General features: G+C 44.2%; 1 protein-coding gene across 1 annotated transcript; it reads left to right on the forward strand.

The window, feature by feature from the left end:
- The first annotated feature begins 1,814 nt into the window (after positions 1 to 1,814).
- Positions 1,815 to 25,112, forward strand: ZHX3 (zinc fingers and homeoboxes 3). Its single transcript, XM_083147707.1, has 3 exons — positions 1,815 to 1,966; positions 19,892 to 22,848; positions 24,645 to 25,112. Exons 2-3 carry the CDS (start codon positions 20,049 to 20,051, stop codon positions 24,650 to 24,652), a joined length of 2,808 nt encoding a protein of 935 aa, XP_083003833.1. The 5' UTR covers positions 1,815 to 1,966; positions 19,892 to 20,048; the 3' UTR covers positions 24,653 to 25,112.
- The last annotated feature ends 185 nt before the right edge of the window (positions 25,113 to 25,297 follow it).

The raw sequence follows: 25,297 nt of genomic DNA on the forward strand, positions 1-25,297 counted from the left end.
ATTGTACCAAATGTACTGCTTTTTTTAAATTCCCTGCGGCAATCAGTTATTACTCACTGTGCTAACAATCAAAATCCTCCTGGCTCCCAGGCTCCGCTCCTTCAGCTGCCTGGTGCTGTTGCGCTGGCTCTCCCCAATCCCCCTTTCCCAAGAGTGCATTGCGGGCCGGTACCGTGCATCATGACGTCACGGGCCGGCCCCGTGAACCCTGCACTCATGGGAAAGGACATCTACTCAGCCCTCAGTCTGCGCATGCGCAGACTGTTGTGGGTGCGAATCTGCACTGCCTGAGCGCTGAGAGGGTTGCGGTGGCCAGCCCCAGCGGCGGGCGAGCGTGACGGGGGATCTTCTTCGCCATCGGAGCCTGCCACATCAGACTGTACCGGACATATTTAAAATGAATGTCTGTCCTCAGGTGGGGGTGTGACCACACCCCCTATATCACTGACCACGCCCCCTATACCAGTGACCACGCCCCTGTACCGGTTTTCATGGGTAAAATTTTGGAGGGTATGCTTCACATTGAAAGATTAGATGTCGGATGCCCATCCATCATTTGATGGTGGGCTTCCTATGTCCCCATCCCTACCCAAGACTCGTTGGGGGAAATTTACTAAGATGACAGTTGTATTTCACATGGGATGTTGCTATGGGCAACCAATCAGATACTATCTATCATCTTCTAGAAGGTGGTAAATAAATAGATTCTGATTGGTTTCCATGTGAACTACAACTCCCATTTTAGTAAATTTCACCGGTACTCTTTACCTAGAAGGGCGGCCATCGCGGGCATTGCATGCACTAAAAAATCGCATGTGATACGACCGGCGCGATGCCCGCGATTTCCCATAGGGAACAATGTTAAATGTCCCAATTGACCCGATTTTCCTGTTCAATGTCTCAATTGACCCGATTTTTCCATAGGAAACAATGTTAAATGGCCCACAGAGGCCAAATAGGCACCCTGAAGTGTGAAATGGCCCCCACAATTGTTAACGCCACCCCACGATCAACGTCAACCCGAAGCGTGGCGTGCGCAGCGAGCCCGCGAGGGGCGGCGGTACGCGTCCTATGACCTTTTCATACCCCCACTATCCACGTCGGCGTGGAGTTGAGAATAGAAAGTGTGGCGAGCGCAGCGAGCCACCGAGCCTGAAGCGTGGCGAGGGGACGCGGATACTTTCACAGGTATCCGCGTCCCCTCGCGGGCTTCACAGCTGTCCGCGTCCCCTCGGGGGGCTCGCTGCGCTCGCCGCGCTTCGGGTTCACGTTGATCGTGGGGTGGCGTTAACAATTGTGGGGGCCATTTCACACTTCAGGGTGCCTATTTGGCCTCTGTGGGTCATTTAACATTGTTTCCTATGGAAAAAATCGGGTCAATTGAGACATTGAACAGGAAAATTGGGTCAATTGGGACATATAACATTGTTCCCTATGGGAAATCGCGGGCATCGTGTCAGTCGCATCGCATGCGATTTTTTGGTCGCATGCGATGCGACCGACGCGATTTTTTTTTTTTACTAACGATGCCCACGATCAAAATCGTAGGCGCTCTTCTAGGTAAATAGTACCATTTCACCTTTAACTCTTACAAAAACTGCATGTTCTGAATAAAAAAGCTGGCGCTCGAAGAAGCTAACTTCAGTCTCATTCTGAGTCGTCGTTCTATACAGTACAACTGAACTGAAGTTGAACATGATGATGATGATGATCCTCGCATTCTGAGCATGCCCAGTGCAAGAATCAGAGACCACGCCGCTCCCTCCCACTTCAGTCACGTGGTCGTGTTTCACTAGCGGCGGTTGGCGCTGGTTTCAGTTTACCCTACCCTGGTTAAAATATGTCACATGGGGGTAGACAACCAATCAGCTCTTTGGATTGGTTCTCACATCGCCAGCGGCTCCGCCTCTTCCCGGGCCCTGAAACTGTCGAGTGCGGGGAACGGAGAGGGACGTATATGGTGTCGGTGAGTATAATCCGCTGCGGTGCATGGGATGGGGGTTATGGGCGGCGGCGGACGACAGCTGCTGCCGTTCATGGGGTAGTGGGGTGATGGTGGGCACATACGTTTGTTGTGGAGGTTTGTGAGCCCCGCAGATGTGTGCTATGGAGGCTGGTTGGGAGCAGGTTGGTCAGGAGCAGGCTGGTCATGCTTGTCCTTACGGGGGCCAATCTTGTTTTTTACGGGGGCCAAATTACGTAAGCTGCTGCCATTACAAGTCGGTCAGAAATTATAACAGGGTGACTAGAAGTTCAGCAAAGTCTGGGCAGTTGGTGGCAGCGCTGTTCAGTTATGGTTCTGGGTGACTTTCGGTTACCCCCGGTGTGCATGCGGTGCCCATGCCATGCAAACACCGGGTCTCTCCTGCTTGGCCTAGTGTGTTTGCTTCACTTTTATGTTGCCCTGCATAATTGTATGTCCTAATAAAACTTCTAAACTCCTTCCAGTTATGGTCCAGAGTAAGTGCTCAGACCACAAACAAAGGGTACGGGGCTCCATAATATACAGAGACACACCATGTATAACTAGCAAGAAAGACTACTGATATATGGCTTCTCATCATACCAGTTATGTTCCTAGCCTCTACGTTTTGTTGATCTTCAGGATATTAGTTTAGTGCCTGTTGAAGGATTACCCCATTGCTGTGTGCATCCCACCAGGGAACTGTTGCACACCTCTAAACTTTTTTCATAGCCTTTTTTTTGTGTCGGCAAAGATTAAAAAATGTTTCTATAATGCAAAAATTAGGGACAAATTAAACGCTAGACCGGACAGTCTCCATTCTTCAACTGTTACTCCAGGGCTTGTGGTGTCTTTACTACATCCTGGACCATATTTGGAAGCCTTCATCTATATTTCGCTGATGACAGGTGTCACAGCACCCACCTGATGGGACAATCTTCTGAACAGGCACCCCTCACATTACAAGTTTTTACAATATTTGTTTGTTGCATTTTATCTGTGTGTGTAATATAAAATATATATATATATATTTTTTCCCCTTTATGTTATGGGAGCACAGCTTCTCAGATATGGACAGTTAATTTTTTAAAGTTATATTAATACCCCTTTTCTACTAGCAACCTGGGTCAGACCCGGTAAATTGTACCCGGTGTGGACATGGGTAAGAGACACATTTCCACTACATTGCTACCCGGTAAATTGTCTGATCAGCCCCTTTTACACTTACCCAGGTTAAGGCCTGTTTTTTCTTATATATTACATAAGAAAAAGCCTTTTTAAAGGGTTTTGCCAGGGGAGGTCACAAAACTGGGTCACCATTACACCAAAAGGGCCACCATTAAAAATTACCATATTAGAAGAAGAGACCACACTCATGTCTTTAAAAATAACGGTACTTATGTACTATCTGGACTCCCGTTTTTCTTGTGAGACCGCGTCCCCTCGCGGGGCTCGCTGCGCTCACCACGCTTCGGGCACGGTGGCTCGCTGCGCTCGCCACACTATATAAAATCAACTCCATGCGTAGTTGGATAGTAGGGGTATGAAAAAATGGGGTGCATTTAACATGGGAGTCCAGATAATACATAAGTACCAAAATAACATCTTTTTATTTTACTGCCAAAAATGAAGTCTTTGGAACTTTCAAAAGTGCCTTCACACAAGAAAAGACATGTTTAGGTAAAATGTTTGCCGTATACCTGAGCCTTTGGCGTACCTAAAAATGAAAATAAAAGCGGACGTAAAGATGTTAAAAAAAACAAGTGCCCATAAAATTGAAAAAAAGTGCAAGGTGTAGGGTTTAACCAAACTTTGCCCACAAAGTGGCTGAATGCAATAGATACATTCAGCATTCTTATTGCAATAAGGGTAAGGATACCAAAGAAAAAACAGGTATTTCTTATGGCAAATTGTGATCTACCATAAATTCAGGGGGGTCTAGGTTTGGCAGCAGTGTAGTAGACGTGTTGTCACGGCTAGTGGTGTTTTCCTCACTATACTCTGGGTTTAGTGGTGCACTGGAAGCAGTGCTGGAGGCATAGCTAGTGGAAGTGTTGGTGGTGTAGCTAGCACCAGTGGTTGGGTGGTAGCTAGTTGCTGTGCTGGGGGCGTGGCCACTGGGTCCTCTATATTGTAGAGGCTCTTGGTGTGGCTGGTGCTCACACGAAGTGCTAGGGCAGAGGGAGTTGGCCATATGCATACTCATGATATGCTGGGGCCTGTGGAGCATGTGGCGGATTATGCGGAGGCGGCGTATACCCACAATGAAGTATCCGTTCCAAGAAGGACAATTGTCTGACCTGCATGTCCTTTAATTGATCCAAGAAAGAGTGCTGCAGCTGTCTTTCATTTGCTAAAAACTTCTCTATACGAGCATCCTCTTTGGCCTACATGTCTGAGTCCATTTCACGCAGTTGTTCTATTACTATGGAAGAGAAAGCTCTTGCTGCTTGTTGGGAACAGTTTTGTTTTTTTCTTCTTTGGCGGCACGTTTTAAACTGCAAGTGGGACAAACAAAAACACTATAAACATAAAATAGCAAAGGTGTTTGCGGACATGTGCTTGCGGCCCTATCCCACCTGCAAACTTGCGGCACTCTGCAACATATATTGTTGATTACTGGAAAAAAACGTTTTCTTTTTTTACTTACTATTTGACCGCAGTTTTGGTGTTTTGTTTTCGAGTCGGCTGCTCCGTTATTGTCTCGGACCCCTCCTCCACCATGGACTGTGCGGTGTCGGACAAGAAAGACCTGTCGAGACCTTCTGAAATCAGGAGAGGAGAAGTTGGGCAGCACGGCGACATTAACATGGTGAACTGTGTCTCAGGCTACTCTCCATCTGGCTGGCCAACAAGGATGACAGTGCCACAGGATTACGCAGAGCTGTGTTGCCAAATGCACTGCAGCATAGATCATAAAGGACCCACTCGACACGTGTGGCACTGCTTTTTTCCTGTTCTGGTCAGAGACCTTGGTGAACTGCCTCTTCAGTGATTTTCAATTTGTTAAGCATTTGCTGGTGAAAGCGGTGTATCCCCCTAAACTCAAGCATCTGGGCGATATTTCTGTGCACAATCGCATCTTTTATGGTACCAGTCACCTGGCACTTGATTTCCTCCTCTGTCCTAATGAGCAGCAGCTCCATCACTTCAGCATCAGACCAATTGCTGGCAGCCATAATGATGTGCTGCAGGATGAACAGCAGTGTCCGCTGGGGCAGCCTGTGGTGCTTACGGCAGAGTGGAAGGTGGCTGCTGGAGCAGCCTCTGATGCAGCAGGGGAAAGTCAGCAGGACAGGCATGCAGCACATGTGCACAGAACGCTGTCTGCGGGGCTCTGAGTGATGACATCACTTGCCAGCACCCCAGCAGCACCAATCAGTGAAGATTTTAACATTGTCAGTCAAATAACCCAGTAAGGGAGCGTTTCCACTACCTTTAAATCTGGGTGCTACCCTGATCATTAACTGGGTAAGATTGCCGGGGAATCCAAACCGGGTTATTTGACTGGGAGCATTTTCACTAGCAGAAAAACCCGGGTAGAAGTGCGTCCTTGCAGAGATTACCAGGTTATTTCTGCTAGTGGAAAAGGGGTATAATTGTTCTTCAGTAGTGTTGTGTGAGAGAGTATGATAGTAATGTGTGTGTATACTATATATAATCTCTTAATAAAGCAAAACTCTAAACTTTAAATTGTCAAATTAACAACTGTATTCACTCATTTGTCTATCACAAGGGTAGGTGTTTTGGTCTTCTAGGACAGTGGTTCCCAACCCTTCCCCCCCCCCCCCCCCCAATACTCCTTGATTAGGCATTTAATTTATGAGTACCCCCTTCTCTTAGTTTAAAATATCCACAGTGCTTACGAGTGGAGTGGAAGTGAGTGGTATGCGTGTCCTTGTATTACGGAATATTGTGTGTGTGGTCAGGAATCGGGTCCCGCTGTGTACGGTCTCAAATGTTACTGCTAACTCCTATAGGATTAATGCTACTGCTTCCTCCACCTGTGTCAGTGCAGGGCAGATGATAGCTGATGTCTGAGGGCAGCGTGGATAGCTCCCAGTGGATTGCTGGTTGGGCAAAAGCACGAGGTGATGTTGCAGGTGGAACTGGAAGTGACACAAGGTGGTTATCTCCATGACAATTGGAGACTTCTTCCTCTCTCAGGAGAAGAACATACCCAGTTTGGGAACCGCTGTTTTAGGAGACTTAGAAAGCAAACTTTGGTTTCTATCCTTGAGATATACATTTGTTTATTTGGCTGCTGAAACCTAGTGAGTGCATGCTTTCTTTCTTTATTGTGAGCTATATGTGTGGTAATTAGGGTGGCCAATCTCTGGATCGGCGGGATTTCTGGATTAGACTGTGCAGTCTGATGCCAGGCAACGTCTGAATAGATGCTCAGATGCTGCACGGCTTCCTTCTCCCGGCAGCAGTGCGATTCTGCGCAGCATGACAAGGTCAAAGGTCCCGGTCGCTCTGCCCTCCCTTCTCATCAGCCCGCCCTCCCACCGGCTGCATCGCTTGGCTGCCCACCTTCCGGCTTCACCGCCCACCCACCAACCCGTCTGGCTCCTGCCTTCACCGCCCATCCTCCCGGCTGCCCCGCACATGTAAGTACATATGAAGCCGATTCCCAAATTCCAGGATTGACATCCCTAGTGGTAATGTTGTGGTGCATTTTATGCGATTTATAGCCACAATCGCATAGTGTCATTGCATGTATATCGCCCTAGCATATGGGCACCTTAAGACTTTTTACAATAAAAGTAGGTACTTGTATGTTAGTTGGGCGCCCACTATAGTTAGTACACTCATACCCCCACTATCCATGTTGGCATGGAGTTGATTTTATATAATGTGTCGAGCCCCGCGGAAAACTAAGCAAATGGCTTAGTGGGCACTATGCTATGAGGGGTCTTGTGACTGCAGTACAGAGCAATGGAATATTTAATATAAATACAATACACCGTTCAGAATACCACAGAGAGGTGGTAGTGGGCCACATTGATGTGCTTCTTCCATGGACAAGCATTTGTGAATGGTACAAACAATATAATTGAGCCAGTAGGTGAATGGGCACCTTTTAATCTAGTAGCTCTGTTTATTGAAGAATAAATGCTCCTGTACTTAAAGCAAATCTATCCTACATTTGTAGGGGATTGATATGAAATCCCGGCGGTCGGGAAATCCCGACCAGGTCGGGACGTGGATTGCCCCTTCTTTGCAGGCTTGCTGTGCTCACCACGCAGTGGGCCCGGTGACTCGCTACGCTCGGCACACTAATTTATTCTCCCTTTATGGATGTCGTGGACACCCACAGAGGGAGAAAGTGTCGGGATTTTGAACGCCGGGATTTGAACTGCATCCCATTTGTAGTACAGTCTGAGTGAGAGCCTAATTTCTATATAAAGTTCTTAAAGGAGCACTACCTGTTTAACTGGGCAGTTCTAAAGTTGTAGTATTGTGCGCACATATTGGTTGGTATTTGTAACAAACAATACCCATAAGAAACCTCAGAGCTTCTTTGTGATTGGTTTGCAGTATCACACCTTATACATTAAGCCTTTAACACTTTTGTTTTTTACCAGCTGAATAATACTTGGTCCATCTTTCAGACACTGTAGGGCCTCTGGGAGAACTGCTTTCACATTTATGAACTCTTGTCCATTTAAATTGTTAGTTGTAAAAAATGGATTGCATAGACTGTATTATGATGACAGTTGCCATTAAAATCCCAATATCCATTTAAATGTACAAAAATACTGTGAATTTTTGGCAGCTATCAAATTAGTCTGGATTGCAGTGTTCTGATGTACAAGCTTCAATGCTTTTATGTACTAAAAAATGGAAACGACCAAAACCTGATTTTTTTTTTTTGTTGTTGGTTACTTAAGGTCTCATTTGTTTACTTTACAGTGCAATGTGGTCATTTCTATTCAATGTGAATAGTGCTGGGAGGGAGCTATCTTAGCAATTTAATACATTGGAGAATGCCGGTATTCGCGTTTAGTCACAAGAAACGGCATTTTCCAACTTTAGTGCCCAGTGGCGCTAGGGCACAGAATAGCTTGTCAGAATAGCTGTCTGCTCACACCTATGGACCCTGTGAGCAGAAATCCACTAGTGGGCAGTAGCAGAGCTCCGAGATAGTTTTCAATAAAATCATTAAAGAATTAATCATGCAGTTCCTCGCATACAGATGAGAGAGAGAGAGAGAGAGAGAGCAGCTTGGTTAAACTTTTTAATAATCAATAATGTTTTAATGAATTCATTTTTTACAGCGAGTGGGTATAGAGAAATGGAAGATGCGGGGCAGGGGGGTGTAACAAGGGAGAGTGATATAGATATCAATGTGTACACAATACCATACAGAATATAATAAAACCACAGAAATAGGAATGCAAATGGAGACAAAAACAGAATTGTACATTACGAGAAGTAAATCAGTTTTGGGTAAACTTTTAAATGGCAGTTCTACTGTAACACACCTAGTGGTTATCCCATGCGCCTGTCTTTACTCCCAAAAGATTTATTTTTTGTTATATTTGGGCATATTTATTAAGCCTGGCAAAGTTATACAGTGGAAGGTGATAAAGCACCAGCCAATCAGCTGTGTGTCAAAAAATGACGGCGGTTGATTGGTTTGTGTGTTATCACCTTTCACCTTATCCCTTCACCAGTGTGGGTGATTTAACTATTTTAGTGCACCAGATCCCTTTATATGTGGTGTTATTCAATAGATTGTTCCCACACTATGCACCCACTGTTGAAACGACATGTCTAAACTATTGTGTGGCAAGGAACATTTGAGAAAAGCACATTAATGCTTGCCAACTCTAAAGGGAATAAGTAGAAATGAGTGCCTGCAGTATTTGTTCCCAATTGGCACAACAATTGAATTGATCAGTCCATGTGAGCCTCTTTCTTCCAATACATGGCACCTGCTTCCTGCACATTATGGAGGTATCCCTTCTTAAGACTGAACCAATATGCTGCCTTTGCATGTACTTGGAACCATTGAAGTACTACCTGGTTAATAATCATGTGTCCTGACTTTGTATTATTTTATAATTGATAAGCTATCCTGTATAATAAAAGGCTAGCGCTGCTCTTCACTTCTATGAGAGGAATTGAAGTGGTTGGCCTGCCAGCTGCCCCTGGATGGCACCCACCAGAACAATTAAGATTCATCCATCTGAGCACACAGAGCTGCTGGTGCTGACATTACTGTTATGTTGTTCCATCATTTTGACAGGCTGGTAACTAGTATTCTAATGTTACATCACCAGGCAAAATGGATACCTACATTGTATAGGCTCTTTTTAGTAGTGTTTAGCTTTGTAATTCACAACCTTAGAGGGAGGTTTTCTTTTGGTGTGTGTGTGTTATCAACATTTGTAGCATGTGAGCATGGTCACTTGGAATAAGTAACAAAAGTAGCTTCTAGGTGTTTCTCATATACCACCGGGTCAATGCGTTTTTTGCGGTGTGAAAGCAGCATAACTGATCAGTTTGATCATTCAATGGTGCGCTAGGTATCCTCTAGTAATATAAAAAGACCTGTGAATATAGTGTTCTTATCCAAATAATGTAAAGGGGCATCGAGGCACTAGCCCTTGAATGTTTGCTATAATGTACTTAACTGTGATGGAAATGTAAAAACAAGATCTAGGGAGTTTACCTGGTGGCTTGCCAAAACACAAAATGATGCAAGACTTGTCTTTATAATGCAGGTATAAGCTTTCTCGCAATATGAAATTCAAAATGCACTTTGAGTTATGACCATGTCCTGGAATATGTGCTTTTGTTCACTGTTGCCCTCTGCTGAGTTCCATACTGACATCAAATTAGACACTTTTTTTTTTGTTACAAATACCGTTTTCAGACCCCAAATGCTGGGTTGCACCCGGGATTAGGACACTGGTCCCATCCCCAGAGTGACACAGCAAATGCGGTCTGAAAGCTCCGACACCGGCCCGGCTTATTGCTGTGTCATTGATGTCACACGGGGCGGAGCTGAGCGGCGGCGTGTCACCGGGGGCTTGGGAGGAGGCAGCACTTGGGGCTGACAGTGCTGCCTCCTCCATACTGTGAATGGGACCCGGTTTGCTCGACCCAGGTGCCTGTTCACACTGCGCTTGACACGGGTCAGAGCATAATTGCTGACTTACAATTCTGTCTCCTTGTAGTCTGCGTTGGCCCGGGTATGTTATTTCTGTGTTTTCCTGGTAAATGCATCCAGCATTTGGGGTGTCTGACTTGTATTCCAGTGTTTCTGTTAGTTTGAGGGTATTAACGTTTGCAGTCATATAAAGCAGCACGGTTTTACCTGGAATTAATGTTCATGGTTTGTTTTGGTAGTGAAAGAAACAAAACCTTTTATTTCTGTATGTGGTGTCTGTCTTATACATGGACTGGGCCTCCATGTGCCTAAATGCTTGATGGCCGCCAGCCTAAATCTCTTCCGCTTCACTCTCTTCTTTTGCCTGTCAGGCTTATTGTAGGTCAGCTATTATACACGCTTCACTACTCGCAGCCGTCTGATCATGCGCGTTCTAATTATTTATACTCTGGGACTTGAGAACAAGGGATGGGAAAAGGTTTGAGTCTAACCCGATGGGTGTAGTGACACTTCTAGGTTACTTTGCAGCACCCATGGGATCAGCTGACACACCAATTCTGTAACGCTGCAAAATGAGGAGTGGGGGGGGGGGGGGGAGCTAAAAACATTAACTTGTGTTAATAAATTGAAATAGAATAGTAGATAATTAATATAGCTGTTGAGACTGTAGACACCCTCTCCCAAATCTGAAACTGTGGCGCATAAGCACATGTTCTTCCTGCAGTGTACGTTCTGTCTCGGTTAAGTAAGCATTATGTTCAGAAAACAGGCTCCTGGCGTGAGTCTGGATATTAGCTAGTTTTAAGTGCCAAGCTGGATGTGTTTTCATTCATTTCACGTTAGCTAGAGTTGTTTAAGTTGTTAACTGCTGTTTGTTCAGTGTTTAGTGTTCCTGTTTACTGAAGGACTTTTAACCAGAAAATATGACTCTTCTGCTCATCAGTCTGGTTTATGTGGAGAAGTGTGCCAAGCGAACATAGGATTCCACATCCTTAAATTAATTAATGCTGTACCCTATTAAAGAGTCGATCTAAAATGTATGTTCTAATTAAGTAAAGGCATCTTGGGGCAGATTCCCAGGTGACGGGCCCTAACCTATTGTCTCTTATCAGACACCCTTAGCTGCAGCAGTTGCAATTTTTTTTCTATTGGAGCCTCCAGACCTTTTGGCTGTTGACCTTCCCATTGTTGACCTTCAGTGGTCGACCTAATATGGCTTGACCTAATGACTATCCCCCTGCTGTTTTCATCCTGTTCTGTCATGTTAGAACTTTTTTTAATTCTGAAAACTCCAAACAGGACAAAATGTTAGCTTTACAAAGTTTTCATGTAAGGTGTCCATCACAGGCCACCATAAATGAATAAACCATGCAAATGAATCAGGAAGCAGAGCAGCCACAGCTTAAAACAGCAAGGACCATAGCAAATGGAAGAGTGGCATTAGGGAAGGAAATAGGGTAAACCCCACCCCTATACTGAAGTAATTTGGCTTCAAGCAGTTATCTGTATCTGTATATTTCTTCTACGATCCCCATGGCAGCCATAACACTGGGATGTTCCCTTCCCCCATAGAATTAGACAGGATAATTTTTCTCTAGGACCGCCCACCTTGGGGTATAATAGCCTCCTCTTCCCCCTCCTCCATGTCTTTTTTCCTGTCTCCGTTAGAGTTAGGACAGAGTAGGCTGTTATGTTTTGTTTAAGCAGGGTTACCTCATGCAGCATGGAGCTGAAGGGGTGGCTCCCCGGGGAGAAGAAGTGCCTAACTAGCTTTAGCTATGTTAGTGCAATGGTTCCTGCCTGTATACGCGATGTGAATAATGGTGACAGTCCCACGTCTGAGCGGAGGTACCTGTAGTGAGATGAACACAGGACGCCAGCGGGATCCTTGCGGCATGGTGAAGCTGGGGCGCGCTCCACGTGGAGTGGGGCAGACCGGCTGGAAGCCGCGTCTGCACGCTCCGGATACATCAGGCAGAAGGGGCGGAAGTGTGCGCGCGCGTCACTTCCGCCTGAAACGCCGGGGGACGGGCGGTAAATGCTTCCCCACGGAAACAAGGGGAAGCATATTGGTTCCGCTTGGCCATCCTGAATGAAGGTGAACCAGGGAACTGAGGGTTAAGGCGCCATATTTAAAGGCGCAGATGGACAGCGTGCCTTACACTGATCTCAGTGCCTGGCTGTCTGACTGCTGTGTACATCATGGATGAGCCTTCTCCCCATAAGCCGGATAATGCCCCTCAGAGGTAAGCCCTTGGTTTTTGTGGGCATTAGTTGTTTTATTTGTAGCGTTTTACTACAGAATAGTACTTAGTAATTTCTTTTTTGTAGTGTGCCTATAGAACAGGATGAGGATGTACCTGCTATTCCTAAGAAGAGAACAGCCAAAAAGAAATTTATACAGACTAATTGCATGTCATGTGACAAGTCATTTGCATCTGCCCAGAAGAAGTCTCTATGTGGAGAATGTGAGACCAGACAGGACAGATTAGAGAAGAAAGAAAAGAAGTCAGATGTTCTTAGAGAACTCATGGACTGGATGAAAGAATCCTTTGTGTCAAAGCAGGAGTTTGCTCAGTCACAGACCCAGAAAAGATCCAGAACCCAGGCAGAGTTTAGCCAGGAGGAGGATACAGCTGAAGAGATAGAGGGTGATAGAAAGGATTCTACAGATGAAGGTGAAGTTGAAGATGTAAGATCTTTTAATTTGGAGTTGGTGGAAAATGTATTAAAAAACATCTATAAAGCAATGAATTATAAGGAAGAACCAGGCACGTCAGAGAAGAACCCCCTATTCGAAGATAGGGAGAAGAAAGGGAGAACGTTCCCGGTTCACAAGATGGTCAGGGAAACCATTTCCAAGGAATGGACGAATATGGATAAGAAACTGACTCTGGGAAATCGTATTGAGAAGATGTATCCGTATAAGGATGATGAGTTCCTGGGATGGTGTTCTATCCCGAAGGTGGACGCTGCTGTAGCAGAGCTGACCTCCAAGTCTACTATCCCGGTGGAGGACGCAGCAGCATTCAAGGACTCAATGGATAGAAAAATTGAGAACGGACTTAGGAAAGTTCATACGGCCTCAGCTGGGTCTCTTAAAGCTACGGTAGCAGTCGCGTCGGTGTCCAGGGCCCTGAGACTGTGGGCGACTAACCTACAGACAGATATAGAAGAAAGAATATCTAAACATTATGTATTGAAAAGTTTGGAGGTGATGCAAAAATCCATAGATTACCTGTGCGAGGCCTCCCTGGATTCAGTGGCCTTTGCGGCGAAGACTATGGCAGCAGGGGTAACCGCTAGGAGGGCCCTGTGGCTAAAACCCTGGAGCGCTGACGCGAATTCCAAGAACAAGCTGACCACTCTGCAGTTTGAAGGGAAATTTCTTTTCGGCTCAAACCTGGACGCAATGATACAGAGACTGTCAGGAGGAAAATCTGTACGTCTCCCGCAGGACAGGAAGAGTCGCTTCCCGTACCCCAGCACGACCAAGCAATCCTATAGGGAATCTAAGAGTTATAGGCCTGGTAGGCCCTACTATAGGAGAGGTGGAGCAAGCACTTCACGGCAAGCCTTCCGCCAGCCCTTTCGAGGACGCTTCCAACCTGACAGAGGAAGATCATGACTATGCCCAAGAGGCAGTGATAGGGGCCAGACTCCTCCAATTCAGAAGCCAATGGGAGAGTACCATATCCGACAGATGGGTACTGAGGATAATCCAACAGGGTTATCATATCGAGTTTATGGAAATTCCACAACAGAACAGATTCCTGACGTCCAGAGTACCTATAGAAAAAGAAAAAAGGTCAGCTTTATGCTCCAAGATAAGTCAACTACTGAAGCAGGGAGCGATCGAGTTGGTACCCAAGATTTACCACAAGAAGGGATTCTACTCCAACCTATTCTTAGTAGAAAAGAGCAGTGGAGGTTTCAGGACGATCCTGGATCTCAGGGACCTGAACTGTTTTATCAAGAAAATAAAGTTTCGCATGGAGTGTCTGTCATCCATAGTGACGGGCATAAGACAGGGCGAGTACTTAGCGTCAATCGATCTCAAAGACGCTTATTACCATATCCCGATTTGTACGGAACACAGAAGGTTCCTAAGATTTCATGTGGCTGGTCAGCATCTCCAATTCACGTGCCTCCCGTTTGGGTTGAGAACATCCCCAAGAGTCTTCACCAAAGTCTTGATTACGCTGGTAGCGGAGATGAGAAAGCAGAAGGTCCAGATCTGGCCATACTTGGACGACTTATTGATAGCTGGGAGCTCAGTGGACGAGCTGAAGCAAAGCCTGAACCTGGTCACAGAGACACTGCAAAGCCACGGATGGGTCATAAACAGAGACAAAAGCCAATTGATACCAACCAGAAATATTCTTTTTTTGGGGGTAAGGATAGATACCAGAAATTATTCTGTAGCCCTATCTCTCGAGAGGTGCATGAAAATAAGGGAGCTAATTCTGGAAGTCCTGCAAGGAAAGAAAATTCCCCTAATAAAAGCAGTACAGTTATTAGGAATGATGGTCTCCTGTATAAAAGTCATTCCGTGGGCACAGTGGAATTCGAGACAGCTTCAGTGGTTTCTTCTGCCCTTACTAAAAAGAAGACTAAGGGACCAGCATATGATAAAGTTATCGAGCCAGGTGAAGCAATCCCTTGGTTGGTGGATCCAAGACTTGGAAAACAAGACTTCAAGTTTGGAGAACCCACAGTTCCTGGTCCTGACCACGGACGCCAGCTTAGTGGGGTGGGGAGGTCACCTCAAAAATATGTCGGTCCAGGGAACTTGGTCCAAAGAAGAAGCAAGGAACTCTTCCAATCTCAGAGAACTACAGGCAGTCTGGGAAGCTATGTGTCAGCTAAAACCCAAGATTCGGGGCACACATCTGAAGATTATGTCCGACAACGTGACTGTAGTCGCTCACATAAACCATCAAGGCGGGACCAGAAGCCTGAAACTGATGAGGATGTCGGAAGAAATTATGAAGTGGTCGGAGAACAACCTAAGGTCAATCTCGGCAACTTATATTCCAGGCAAGAAAAATGTCATAGCAGACTACCTGAGTCGCAAGACTGTATTGCCAGGAGAATGGGAGTTGAACAGCGAGGTCTTTCTGCAGATAACAAGAATCTTTGGAACACCAGAAGTGGACCTGATGGCCACCTATTTGAACAGAAAGGTGAGCGAATTCTACGCAAAGTATTATCATCCACAGGCGAAGACGTTAGACACTTTCTCAATCAAGTGGGTATTCAAACTGGGATACCTGTTCCCGCCATTCCCAATGATATCCAAGGTATTGAAAAAGATCAGGGAAGACCAAGTAATAGTGCTGATAATTCTTCCACATTGGCCAAGAAGAGCCTGGTTTTCCAATGTCTTAAGGATGGCAATACAAGGACCGTGGCAGCTGCCCAGCAGGCGGGACCTTCTTCATCAGGGACCTATGCTGCACCCAGAGCCGACGAGTTTACAACTAGAGGCGTGGAAATTGAGCGGCAGATTCTGAAGAGACACAATTTGTCGCCCCAAGTGATTGAAATGATGCTGAGAGCCAGGAAGAGAGTTTCGTCGGAGGCCTACTATAAAACCTGGTATAAGTTTATCAGTTGGGGACGGTTCAAAGATAACTGTATGGACATTCCTACTGACCAAGTATTACAGTTCTTGTTTGAAGGTTTCCAGATGGGTTTGGCCACAGCGACGATTAAGGCGCAGATATCGGCATTAAGTGTGTTACTGGACAGGCCTCTAGCAGAAGAAAGAATTGTTAAAAGGTTCGGCAGGGCGATGAAGAGGATCAGGCCACCGATAAAATCAATTGTCGCCCCCTGGGATCTAAACCTGCTTCTGACGGTCTTAACAAAGGATCCTTTTGAACCGCTTGAAGATTGCCCGCTAAAATATCTAACTTGGAAAGTGGTATTCCTAGTAGCTGTGACTTCAGCACGACGGGTCAGTGAGCTTCAGGCACTGTGGATGGAGGAGCCATATTTGATAATCTTCCCTAATAGGGTAGTATTACGGACACATCCAGACTTCGTTCCCAAAGTAGTGTCAGCTTTTCATCTGAACCAGGAAATAACCTTACCTGATTTCTATCCTCAGCCTAAAGGTAGAGAAGAAGAGGCGTGGCACACGTTAGACCTGGTGAGAGGGATAACGTTGTATCTGGAGAGAACAAAGCCTTTCAGGTTAACTAAGCACCTGTTTGTGATTCCGGAAGGAATAAAAAAGGGTAAAGCACCTGTGAAGCAGACCATATCTCGGTGGATTAGAGAGACCATCTTATTCGCTTATAAGAAAGAAGGCAAAGCACCACCTTCCATAGTACAGGCACACTCTACCCGGGCAGTGTCTACCTCATGGGCGAATAAGGCGAAGGCGTCAACAGCTGAGATCTGTAAGGCAGCAACATGGTCCTCCATTCATACTTTCTCAAACCATTCACTCAACGTTTCTACTGCCCACTTTGGGACGCATGTGTTGCAAGAAGCCCTTACGGGTGAATGACTATATATATATATATATATATATATATATATATATATATATATATATATATATATATATATATATATATATATATATATATATATATATATAATATTTCATGCAGTATCTAGCCCTCCCGTGTGTTTACTTGGGTATGTCCCAGTGTTATGGCTGCCATGGGGATCGTAGAAGAAAGAGTCGAATTATACTCACCGATAATTCCTTTTTCTTCCTAGAGATCCCATGGCAGCCACTGGTTTGCCCTCCCTATGTTATGTATTTTTCTCCAGGACATATTCGGAGACAAGAAAAGACATGGAGGAGGGGGAAGAGGAGGCTATTATACCCCAAGGTGGGCGGTCCTAGAGAAAAATTATCCTGTCTAATTCTATGGGGGAAGGGAACATCCCAGTGTTATGGCTGCCATGGGATCTCTAGGAAGAAAAAGGAATTATCGGTGAGTATAATTCGACTCTTTCTTGCATAAACCTCCTATATTAAACTCTGTACCTATTAAGGTTTTTTTTGTGTGGTATTTGAAGTGTGGATTTTTTCAATTCTAGTATCTATGCCTGTTAAATCACTGTTCCAGGGATCAGTACATATTTTTATATAAACTTTGTGTTTTGATAGCTTTCTGTGTAAACCAAACCACCTTTTCATGACTGATGCTTTACTACATCATGCTCTAATTATGAGTAATTTCAGTCTAACCATGGCATTTCACTGCATTTAAATGTGATGTATAATCCCCCCCCCCCCCCCCCCCCCCACTTGATTTAAGTGAAGAGTTGGTGAAAAGTAGATTTGAGAGTCATCAGCATAGAGATGATGTTGCCATTCAAAGGAGCTAATGAGCTCACCTAAAGAGAAAGACGAGGACCAAGTACAGAACTTTGGGGGACATCTATGGTGTGTCCTACCTTGTGACCCTTATTCTGGGGGACTCGCAGCCTTGGGAGTCCCCCAGACCCCCCAATGATCTCCGACCATCAAATGATATGGAAGGTGCAGGCATATCTAAGTGACTCTGCGTGAACCCTCGACAAGAACTTTGCGAGCAGTTGACTTCCGGTGATGTCAGCCACCCGCCTTTCGCAGCTGCGTCACCTGGCGATTTCAATGGGAACGCCCATGAAACGCTGGGTGTCCCCATGGGCGAATCCCTTTGGCCCGCAGGCTTTGGTGCATGCACCCGGCAAACAGTCTGTTCGCTGTGGCCGACCGCACCCTGTGCATGCACATACGCAGAAATGCGCATTTCGAAAACATCGTGCTCACATGCGATCTTGTCAATTAGAATAACCCCCTGTTTACGGGGCTAGACCATTTTAACGGTCTGTGTACATTGTATTTGGCGACAGGCCAAATAGCACATAGTCAAACATAGTCAAGTGAAGAAAGTCAGAATTGTGTAGTCAGAATCGCATTGTATACACATTGAGAATCCAGCAGTCCTCGCTAAGTTATGGTGCCCACACTAGGTGAGATTTGTGCTAGGTGCAATTTGAGCTATAGGATGTGTGCTATGCAATTTGGACTTTATACACTGTGCTATTTGAACTACATTAGATTTGGATTACACTGTAGTCTAATCTATGTATGTAAAGTACATATCGCATGTGATTCCCTACACAGGGTGTGGTTTGAACTAGACACGATGCAATGTAGTACAAAAATACCTGCCTGCAAATACTATTTTGCGGTACGATTTTAAACTAGATGCAATACTAAAGGGTCCAAATACTGTGGCATGTAATAATTGCACCGTGTGTGGGCACCTTCACTTTTGCTGCTTCAAACAAAAGAAGCACCTTCCTTCTAAATTGACAAAAGCTGTAAGAACTGAATATATCCATGGTTTCAGAAATAATTTCAGCTCCATTTATTTTGGATGATGTGAACGATTGGGCCAATTCCCTAGTGAAACTTCTTCATTTGCTTGCAGCTGCACTTGCCATCATGCCTGTGAACACTGTACCACGACTTTCCTGCCAGGAACTTTTGACGTCTACAGTACATGGAAATGCCTATATGACCTAGACAGTGGCATTTTCTCCCAGTCTGCATGCTGCTTTTCATCCAGACCAGTGAACACAGAATATTGATTGAGCATTTGTTGGCACAAGAATGAATGGTCTCTGTGCAATAAGGAATTGGTAGTTTGGGGGTCTCTTATCACAAGGAGGCTTGTATTAGATGATTGAAGGAACCTCTGGAACAATTTATGTCTCGTCTGTGACTTACTATTTACAGTATTACTACATACATAGTGCAAAAGCAATGTCAATGGAGTTCGCTAAAACTTTTCATGGGTATTGTTTGCACTATATGTTCATAACAAAGTCAGAACTATCTATTTTAGGATCAAGAGTGATAGAGGAATTGACTGTAGATTTTCAAGGTGTGTCACTATTAAGAACTAACCTTTTAATGCCCTTCATTAAAAAATGCAATATTTGGTCCCTCATCTGTTACCCATGTCATTTCACAAGATTTGGGTATTTCTCTATTGGATGTAGCTATTCTGAAAACGCTAATTGTATAGACTGGTCTCTACATAAACGCAATTAAAGCGGGGATGCAGTTAAAATCCTGGCAGTCGGGATCCCGGCGTTCAGAATCCCGACCGCCGAAATCCCAACACTTTTTCCCTCCTGGGGTGTCCATGACACCCCTGGAGGGAGAATAAATTAGTGTGCCGAGCGTAGCGAGGCACCGGGCTCGCTGCGTGGCGAGCCCGCAAGGGGGGCGATCCACGTGTCCCCCCCCCCCCCCCCCCCCTTGTCGGGATTTCGGCGGTCGGGATTTTGAACGCCGGGATCCCGACCGCCGGGATTTCATACTGCTTCCATTAAAGCGACCTGGTTAGAAAATGAATGGTTTTCTCATTAATTCACTTATCAGGTAATGGTACTTCAAGTTAGTATAAAGACGGTAGCATTAAGAAGTGTTTTGGGAATGGCTACATGTAAGGAATCCTCAGACTCCAGGATTAGGGTATGCAGCTCCTACACAAGTGAGGTGCGCACATTAATTCCAGAGACTGCACCATTGTCCATTTGGAGGGGCCCCACTTTAAGCTTATGGTTGTGTAAGGCAGAATTTTATATATATCTTTTATATCAGCCCATAAACACATTTAGAATGTATTTTGCTTGGAAGCAAATATTTTTATCATATCTCCACAAATGACTTTGTTTATCTAATGCATGCCCCCAACCTGCAAGGAAGTTGCCTAACAAATAAACCTTTTTTATGTAGTCCAGAAGTATAATCTTTTTTATTTTTCTTCTCTTAGGTTTCTGCAAAGCAAGCTGGAGCCGTGTGACCCATCGTGCCCACAGTGTGATGTCTCGCACAATATTAATCTAAGTTATAGTTAATCAGAGCATTTCATACCTTCTAAACTTTTTTTTTTTTTTTGGGTGATTACCAAAAAAAAAAAATCTAGAATCATGGCAAGTAAAAGAAAGTCCACCACACCTTGTATGATACCCCTGAAAACCCTATCTCTGGAGAGTGGCACAGATTTGGCTGAGGAATACAAGGAGAAAATCTCCAAAGATGAACCTCCACAAATACCAGATCTAATGGACAGCAATACTGAGATGCTGTCTAATGGGCATCAAAACCTTGATAATATGAGATTTTTTTGCAAGTACTGTAATTTTGGCTCTCATGAGACAAGCCCATTTGTTGAACACATAAACTCAAAACACAAAGACGAAGATCCCTCTTATGTTTGTATTGTATGCAGCTTCTTGGTTAAAGACCCAACAGAACTGGAAGTTCACAATGCAGATTGCCATCCTGGAGATGCTGATCTCTCCTGGACCGTGGCCAAGCATGAAAGTTATACTGTTGTGGAGCAGACTGTGGGCGGCCATAATGCTGATCCAGATGTGGCTGTCCCTTGTACAGAGGAGCGTTTAGATGATTACTCTGAAATATCAATTACTAAAACGCCTATAATGAAGATTATGAAAAATAAACTGGAATCAAAAAAAATTATCACTATAAAGGATAATGCTAATCATGTCAGTGAAGAGTTGGAGAAAAAAAATCGTTTAACAACCAGGAATGGGTCCATATCTGTTAACAAAGTCACCAACAATATTGTGAACTCTTCTCATATTGTAAATGGCTCCATAATAGGAGCTGTTCCTGTACTGCAGACTGGGGTGACACAGCTTGTATCAATAAATTCTCCGCAGTCTGTAATACAACCAAAGCTTACTACATCAATTGTAACACCAGTGCTGCCTAAACAATCTGTTGTACAGAAGTATCAAAGTCACCAACTTCCTACTGCAAAGTCCCTCCCCAAAGTAATGATTCCGTTAAGCAGCATTCCAACCTACAACTCGTCAATGGATTCTAACTGTTTCCTGAAAAACAATTTCAATAAATTCCCTTACCCTACAAAGGCAGAGCTTTGCTACCTAACAGTGGTGACAAAATACCCAGAAGAGCAGATCAAAATCTGGTTTACAGCACAAAGACTTAAACAAGGTATCAGCTGGTCACCTGAGGAAATCGAGGACTCCAGGAAGAAGATGTTTAACACCATAATCCAGTCCATCCCGCAGCCTGTACCTCAGCCAACTATAACTGTTTTGAATGCACCACTTGTAACCAGTGCAGGCAATGTACAGCATCTTATACAAGCTGCTCTTCCAGGGCAGATAGTCAGTCAACCACAAGGAGCAGGCGGTTTGCTTGTTACCCAGCCTATTATTACAAATGGAATTCAAGGAACTGCTACTTCAGTGTCTTTAACAGTAACTCCTTTTCACACCAGTCACACCACAACTGCGGCTTGTGTAGCATCATTATCTGGAAAATCAATTAATTCATCTAAGCCAGTTACAACCACCTCTCCCAGTATGCTTTCACCAAACACTTATGATCCTATTGGTTCAAGATGCAAAAAGTCAAGACAGCAGCTTGGTGCTCTGAAAAACAGTTTTTGCAAAAGCCAGTTTCCCTCACATGGTGAGGTTGCAAGGCTGACCAGAATTACCGGTTTGACCACAAGAGATGTTAGAAAATGGTTTAGTGATAAGAGATATCACTTCCGTAACAAACCTACATCTTATTTAGCAGACTCTGGTGAGCTGATATCTGACTCCCAATCCGATGCAATGTTTACAATGGTAAAAGAACCTGATGACTTTGTACTTCCTACAAGTGGGCATACTCCATCGCATACTCCATCACATACTCCATCACATGCTCCAAGGAGGCAGTCATGGAACCAGGCTCCAGACTTTTCACTCACACGATACAAAGAGAGGGCCCCTGAACAGCTCAGAGCTCTGGAAGGTAGCTTTGCTCGGGATAGCTGTCCTTCTGTGGAGGAGGTGAACCGGCTACGAAGTGAGACCAAAATGACAAGACGTGAAATAGATGGCTGGTTCTCAGAGAAACGCAAGAAGATAGCAGAAGATCTCAAGAGAGATCATTGTTGTTATGAAGATGATGGAGAAAATTCATTTGACGAGATGGAGATCTCTGATGTTAAAGTTTCTGATGATATGGAGTCTCATGTAGAGAACAGTTCTCCAGTGTCTGAACGGAAGGTAAACCCAATAAAAATCAATCTGAAGGCACTCCGTGTGACAGAGTCAGGAGACCACACAGAGAGCTCAAAGGATAATAGTATGGCAAGTGATGGTGGCAGTAGGCCATCCACACCACAGAAAAATAGACAGTCAATTAAAAAAACTGCCCAACAACGAGACTGTTTAAAGCAAATGTTTGTCAAGACACAGTGGCCAGCTGTAGAGGAGTATGATAAATTGGTGGAGCAAACTGGGCTGCCACGTACAGATATTGTACGCTGGTTTGGAGACTGCAGATACTCTTATAAAAATGGAAATTTAAAGTGGTATGACAGCTATAAAAAGGCTTTTGATGATATTAAACCTTTATACCACCAGTCTCTTCTGGACTATTACAGTCGGCAACAGATAGTTTATGAAGATGATATTGATGATCTTTGTGAGAAGACTGGGATGTCTGCAGATGATATCCGAGCCTGGTTTGCAGATAGGCTGGAAGAAGACAAACAGGGTGCATCAGACGAGGGCAGTGATGACCTACAGTTGGACTGTGCTGAGAGCTCTAAGAAGCAGAAAGAAGCCACGCATGATGACATCTCAGAGGTTGCTCATGACCGTGAAGGCTGGGAGCCCGATGGTCAGGTAACCAATACAGAGTCCATGTCATCTCAGCAGGCAGTTGCTCCACTTGGTAAGAGATCACAGTAGTGTCATATAATTTGTTGTCTTGCAATCAGTTTGTTATAGATAAATAAACTAAGTTGGCTCATGAAAATTTTACTACATTATCTTGTTTTTATCTGACCAGGCATTTTTTTTTTTCTCCCATATAGAAATACTTTCACATTTGGTATGTGATCTAGCTTAAGTTACCTTGGGTCTAAAGGCGCATACCCACTAGAAGATATTCTGACTTAACAAATGATCTAGCTTAAGTCTAGTAATATGCATTTTTTTGTGATTGACATGAGCTGCATGTATAGATTACAAAAACCCTTGTTAACCACCTGCAGGTGCATGCATCGTTCATTGCATACACACTGGTTGATATTTTGAACAATACCGTTCAGAAGGGCCAAAAATGAATGATATTATTTAAAAAATATCGCCCAGTGTGTACACACCTTAAGGGCCTGATTCAGATTTGTACACTATTGCATCACACAATTTCTCATGCAGCCTGTGTGAAAATATGCAAAATGCCCACCAGTAGACTCCCTGAATATAGCTTAGCAAATGCTGCTGCACCTACTTTCCTTATCTATGTTCTGAGCAGATCTGCTCAGGTTGCGAACACACCACACAATATTAAACACACATTGACTTTTGAATAAGGCCTGGGGCTATACAGATTCAGGTACATATCTTTCTACATATGGCCTCTGAGATTAGAATTGCAGCTGGAACTCCCATAACATGCCCACGGTCCAGTTCCTTAAGGTGCGTACACACGGGGCGATTTTGTGTAATATTGCCCGCGATGGGAGTGTGCGCCGGCGATATATCGCCGGGTGCGCGCTCACGTTTTTACCCCTGTAGTGATCGCTGGTTGCAGGAACATGCTCCTGCGACCAGCTGATTTCTGCTGCCGGGCTCCCCCCGGCAGTTTCTTTTTCATCGGCAACCATCTCTGGTCGCTGATGAAAAGGAGAAACTGAGCAATATATTGCTGAGCAATATATCTCCCCCGTGTGTACGGAACTTTATGTGTTTCCCTCCTTGACCAAGAAACGCACTTCAATCCAAGTGGTTTTCTCAGGTTTTTGCAATTATGGATACTTTTAGATTGCTGTCTTAAACACCAACTTGCACACAGTGGCAAAACAATTACTGGCTTATTACTCTGAATTGGGCCCTATGTCCTGCAAGTTAAATGGCCACTAACCATAAATGTTGACTTCAAATGTTTACAATTTCAGCCATCCAAGTTCCTCATTCACCTTCACAACAATTCACTTTGCCTGAAGCCATAACCAGAATTTGCTTCTCCCAACTCTACAGACCAAGCAGCTGTGACTGCAGCTTGCCGTGTTCTTGGTTTTGTAGGATGTAAGCCTAGACCCATTTGGATTTCAAAAACGATTTAAAAATAGTGCAGGATGGAATTAAATGCACCGCATTTGATAAACTCCAAAAGATATATACATTTGATTTGTGTTGGGTTATATATCCCTTTCATATCCTGTATCTGACCTGCACTGTTGCACTAAGGGATAGACCGTGGCTCCAATCCGTTCTAGTCACTGGGCATAAACATAATGTGTCCCCTTTAGAGGTTTCCTGGTAAACCATTCTTGTGTATGTTAGATTATGGCATAGGGTGGACGTTCAAGCTTGTTTTAAGGTTATATAAATAGCTTGTTAGCTATTAATGTGTTCTATTTAGAACAAAGATATATCTTGGACTGATACGTTGCCAACATCCAATAAAGTTCTTCTATTGTATGTGCTGGGAATTGCTAATTTTTATTTTAAATTTTTTTTTAGCTGACTGAATGCCAACAGAGGAACGGATATTCTTATCCTAGAGGACTAAAACTTCTCCAGCCAGTTCCACAGAGATGAAGTGTCTACATTGTGCAACGTCATTGGAATTAAAGGGACCCTGTTGCCATTAGTCATTGTATCCAGTGCAAAGATCCATTTTCTTTGCCCCAGTGTATAGAACATAATCCAGACTACATTCTTAATTTTGTTTCCAGCGTTGTGATCCACTTTAGTAATGGGGTATTTTTTATTTTTTTTTAAATACCCTATCCTGTTCATTATATGTGTATTGGTACAGACGCTTATTTATATAATTGCAGACTAATATAACCATTTAGTATTCCTGAACTGATTTAATACAGAACTTTCTAGTGGGAAATTTTGTTTGGACTAACTTGATGTAAATAAAGTTTGTTTTCTTCCCTTGTTTGCTAATAGACTTGGGATACAGGAAGCATTGTAATGCAATTATGTGTTGTGCATACTTTCTACTGTACTGATGGTGGTAATATAAACTGACTTTTGATACGTTCACAATGGGATATATTTTGGGTGCTGGTTTATGGGATTGCGGTTGCACTTGAAGACTGAAAGGTGGTAATGTAATTGAACAGAACATAAGGCATTAGTGCGTATCTTCCTGTAATAGACAC

The sequence above is a fragment of the Crinia signifera genome, chromosome 6, assembly GCF_055691185.1.
Source record: "Crinia signifera chromosome 6, ASM5569118v1, whole genome shotgun sequence".
Lineage (NCBI taxonomy): Eukaryota > Metazoa > Chordata > Amphibia > Anura > Myobatrachidae > Crinia > Crinia signifera.

Coding starts and splice junctions, on each gene's coding strand:
- ZHX3 (XM_083147707.1), top strand. CDS start 20,049: ATGGCAAGTAAAAGAAAGTCCACCACACCTTGTATGATACCCCTGAAA.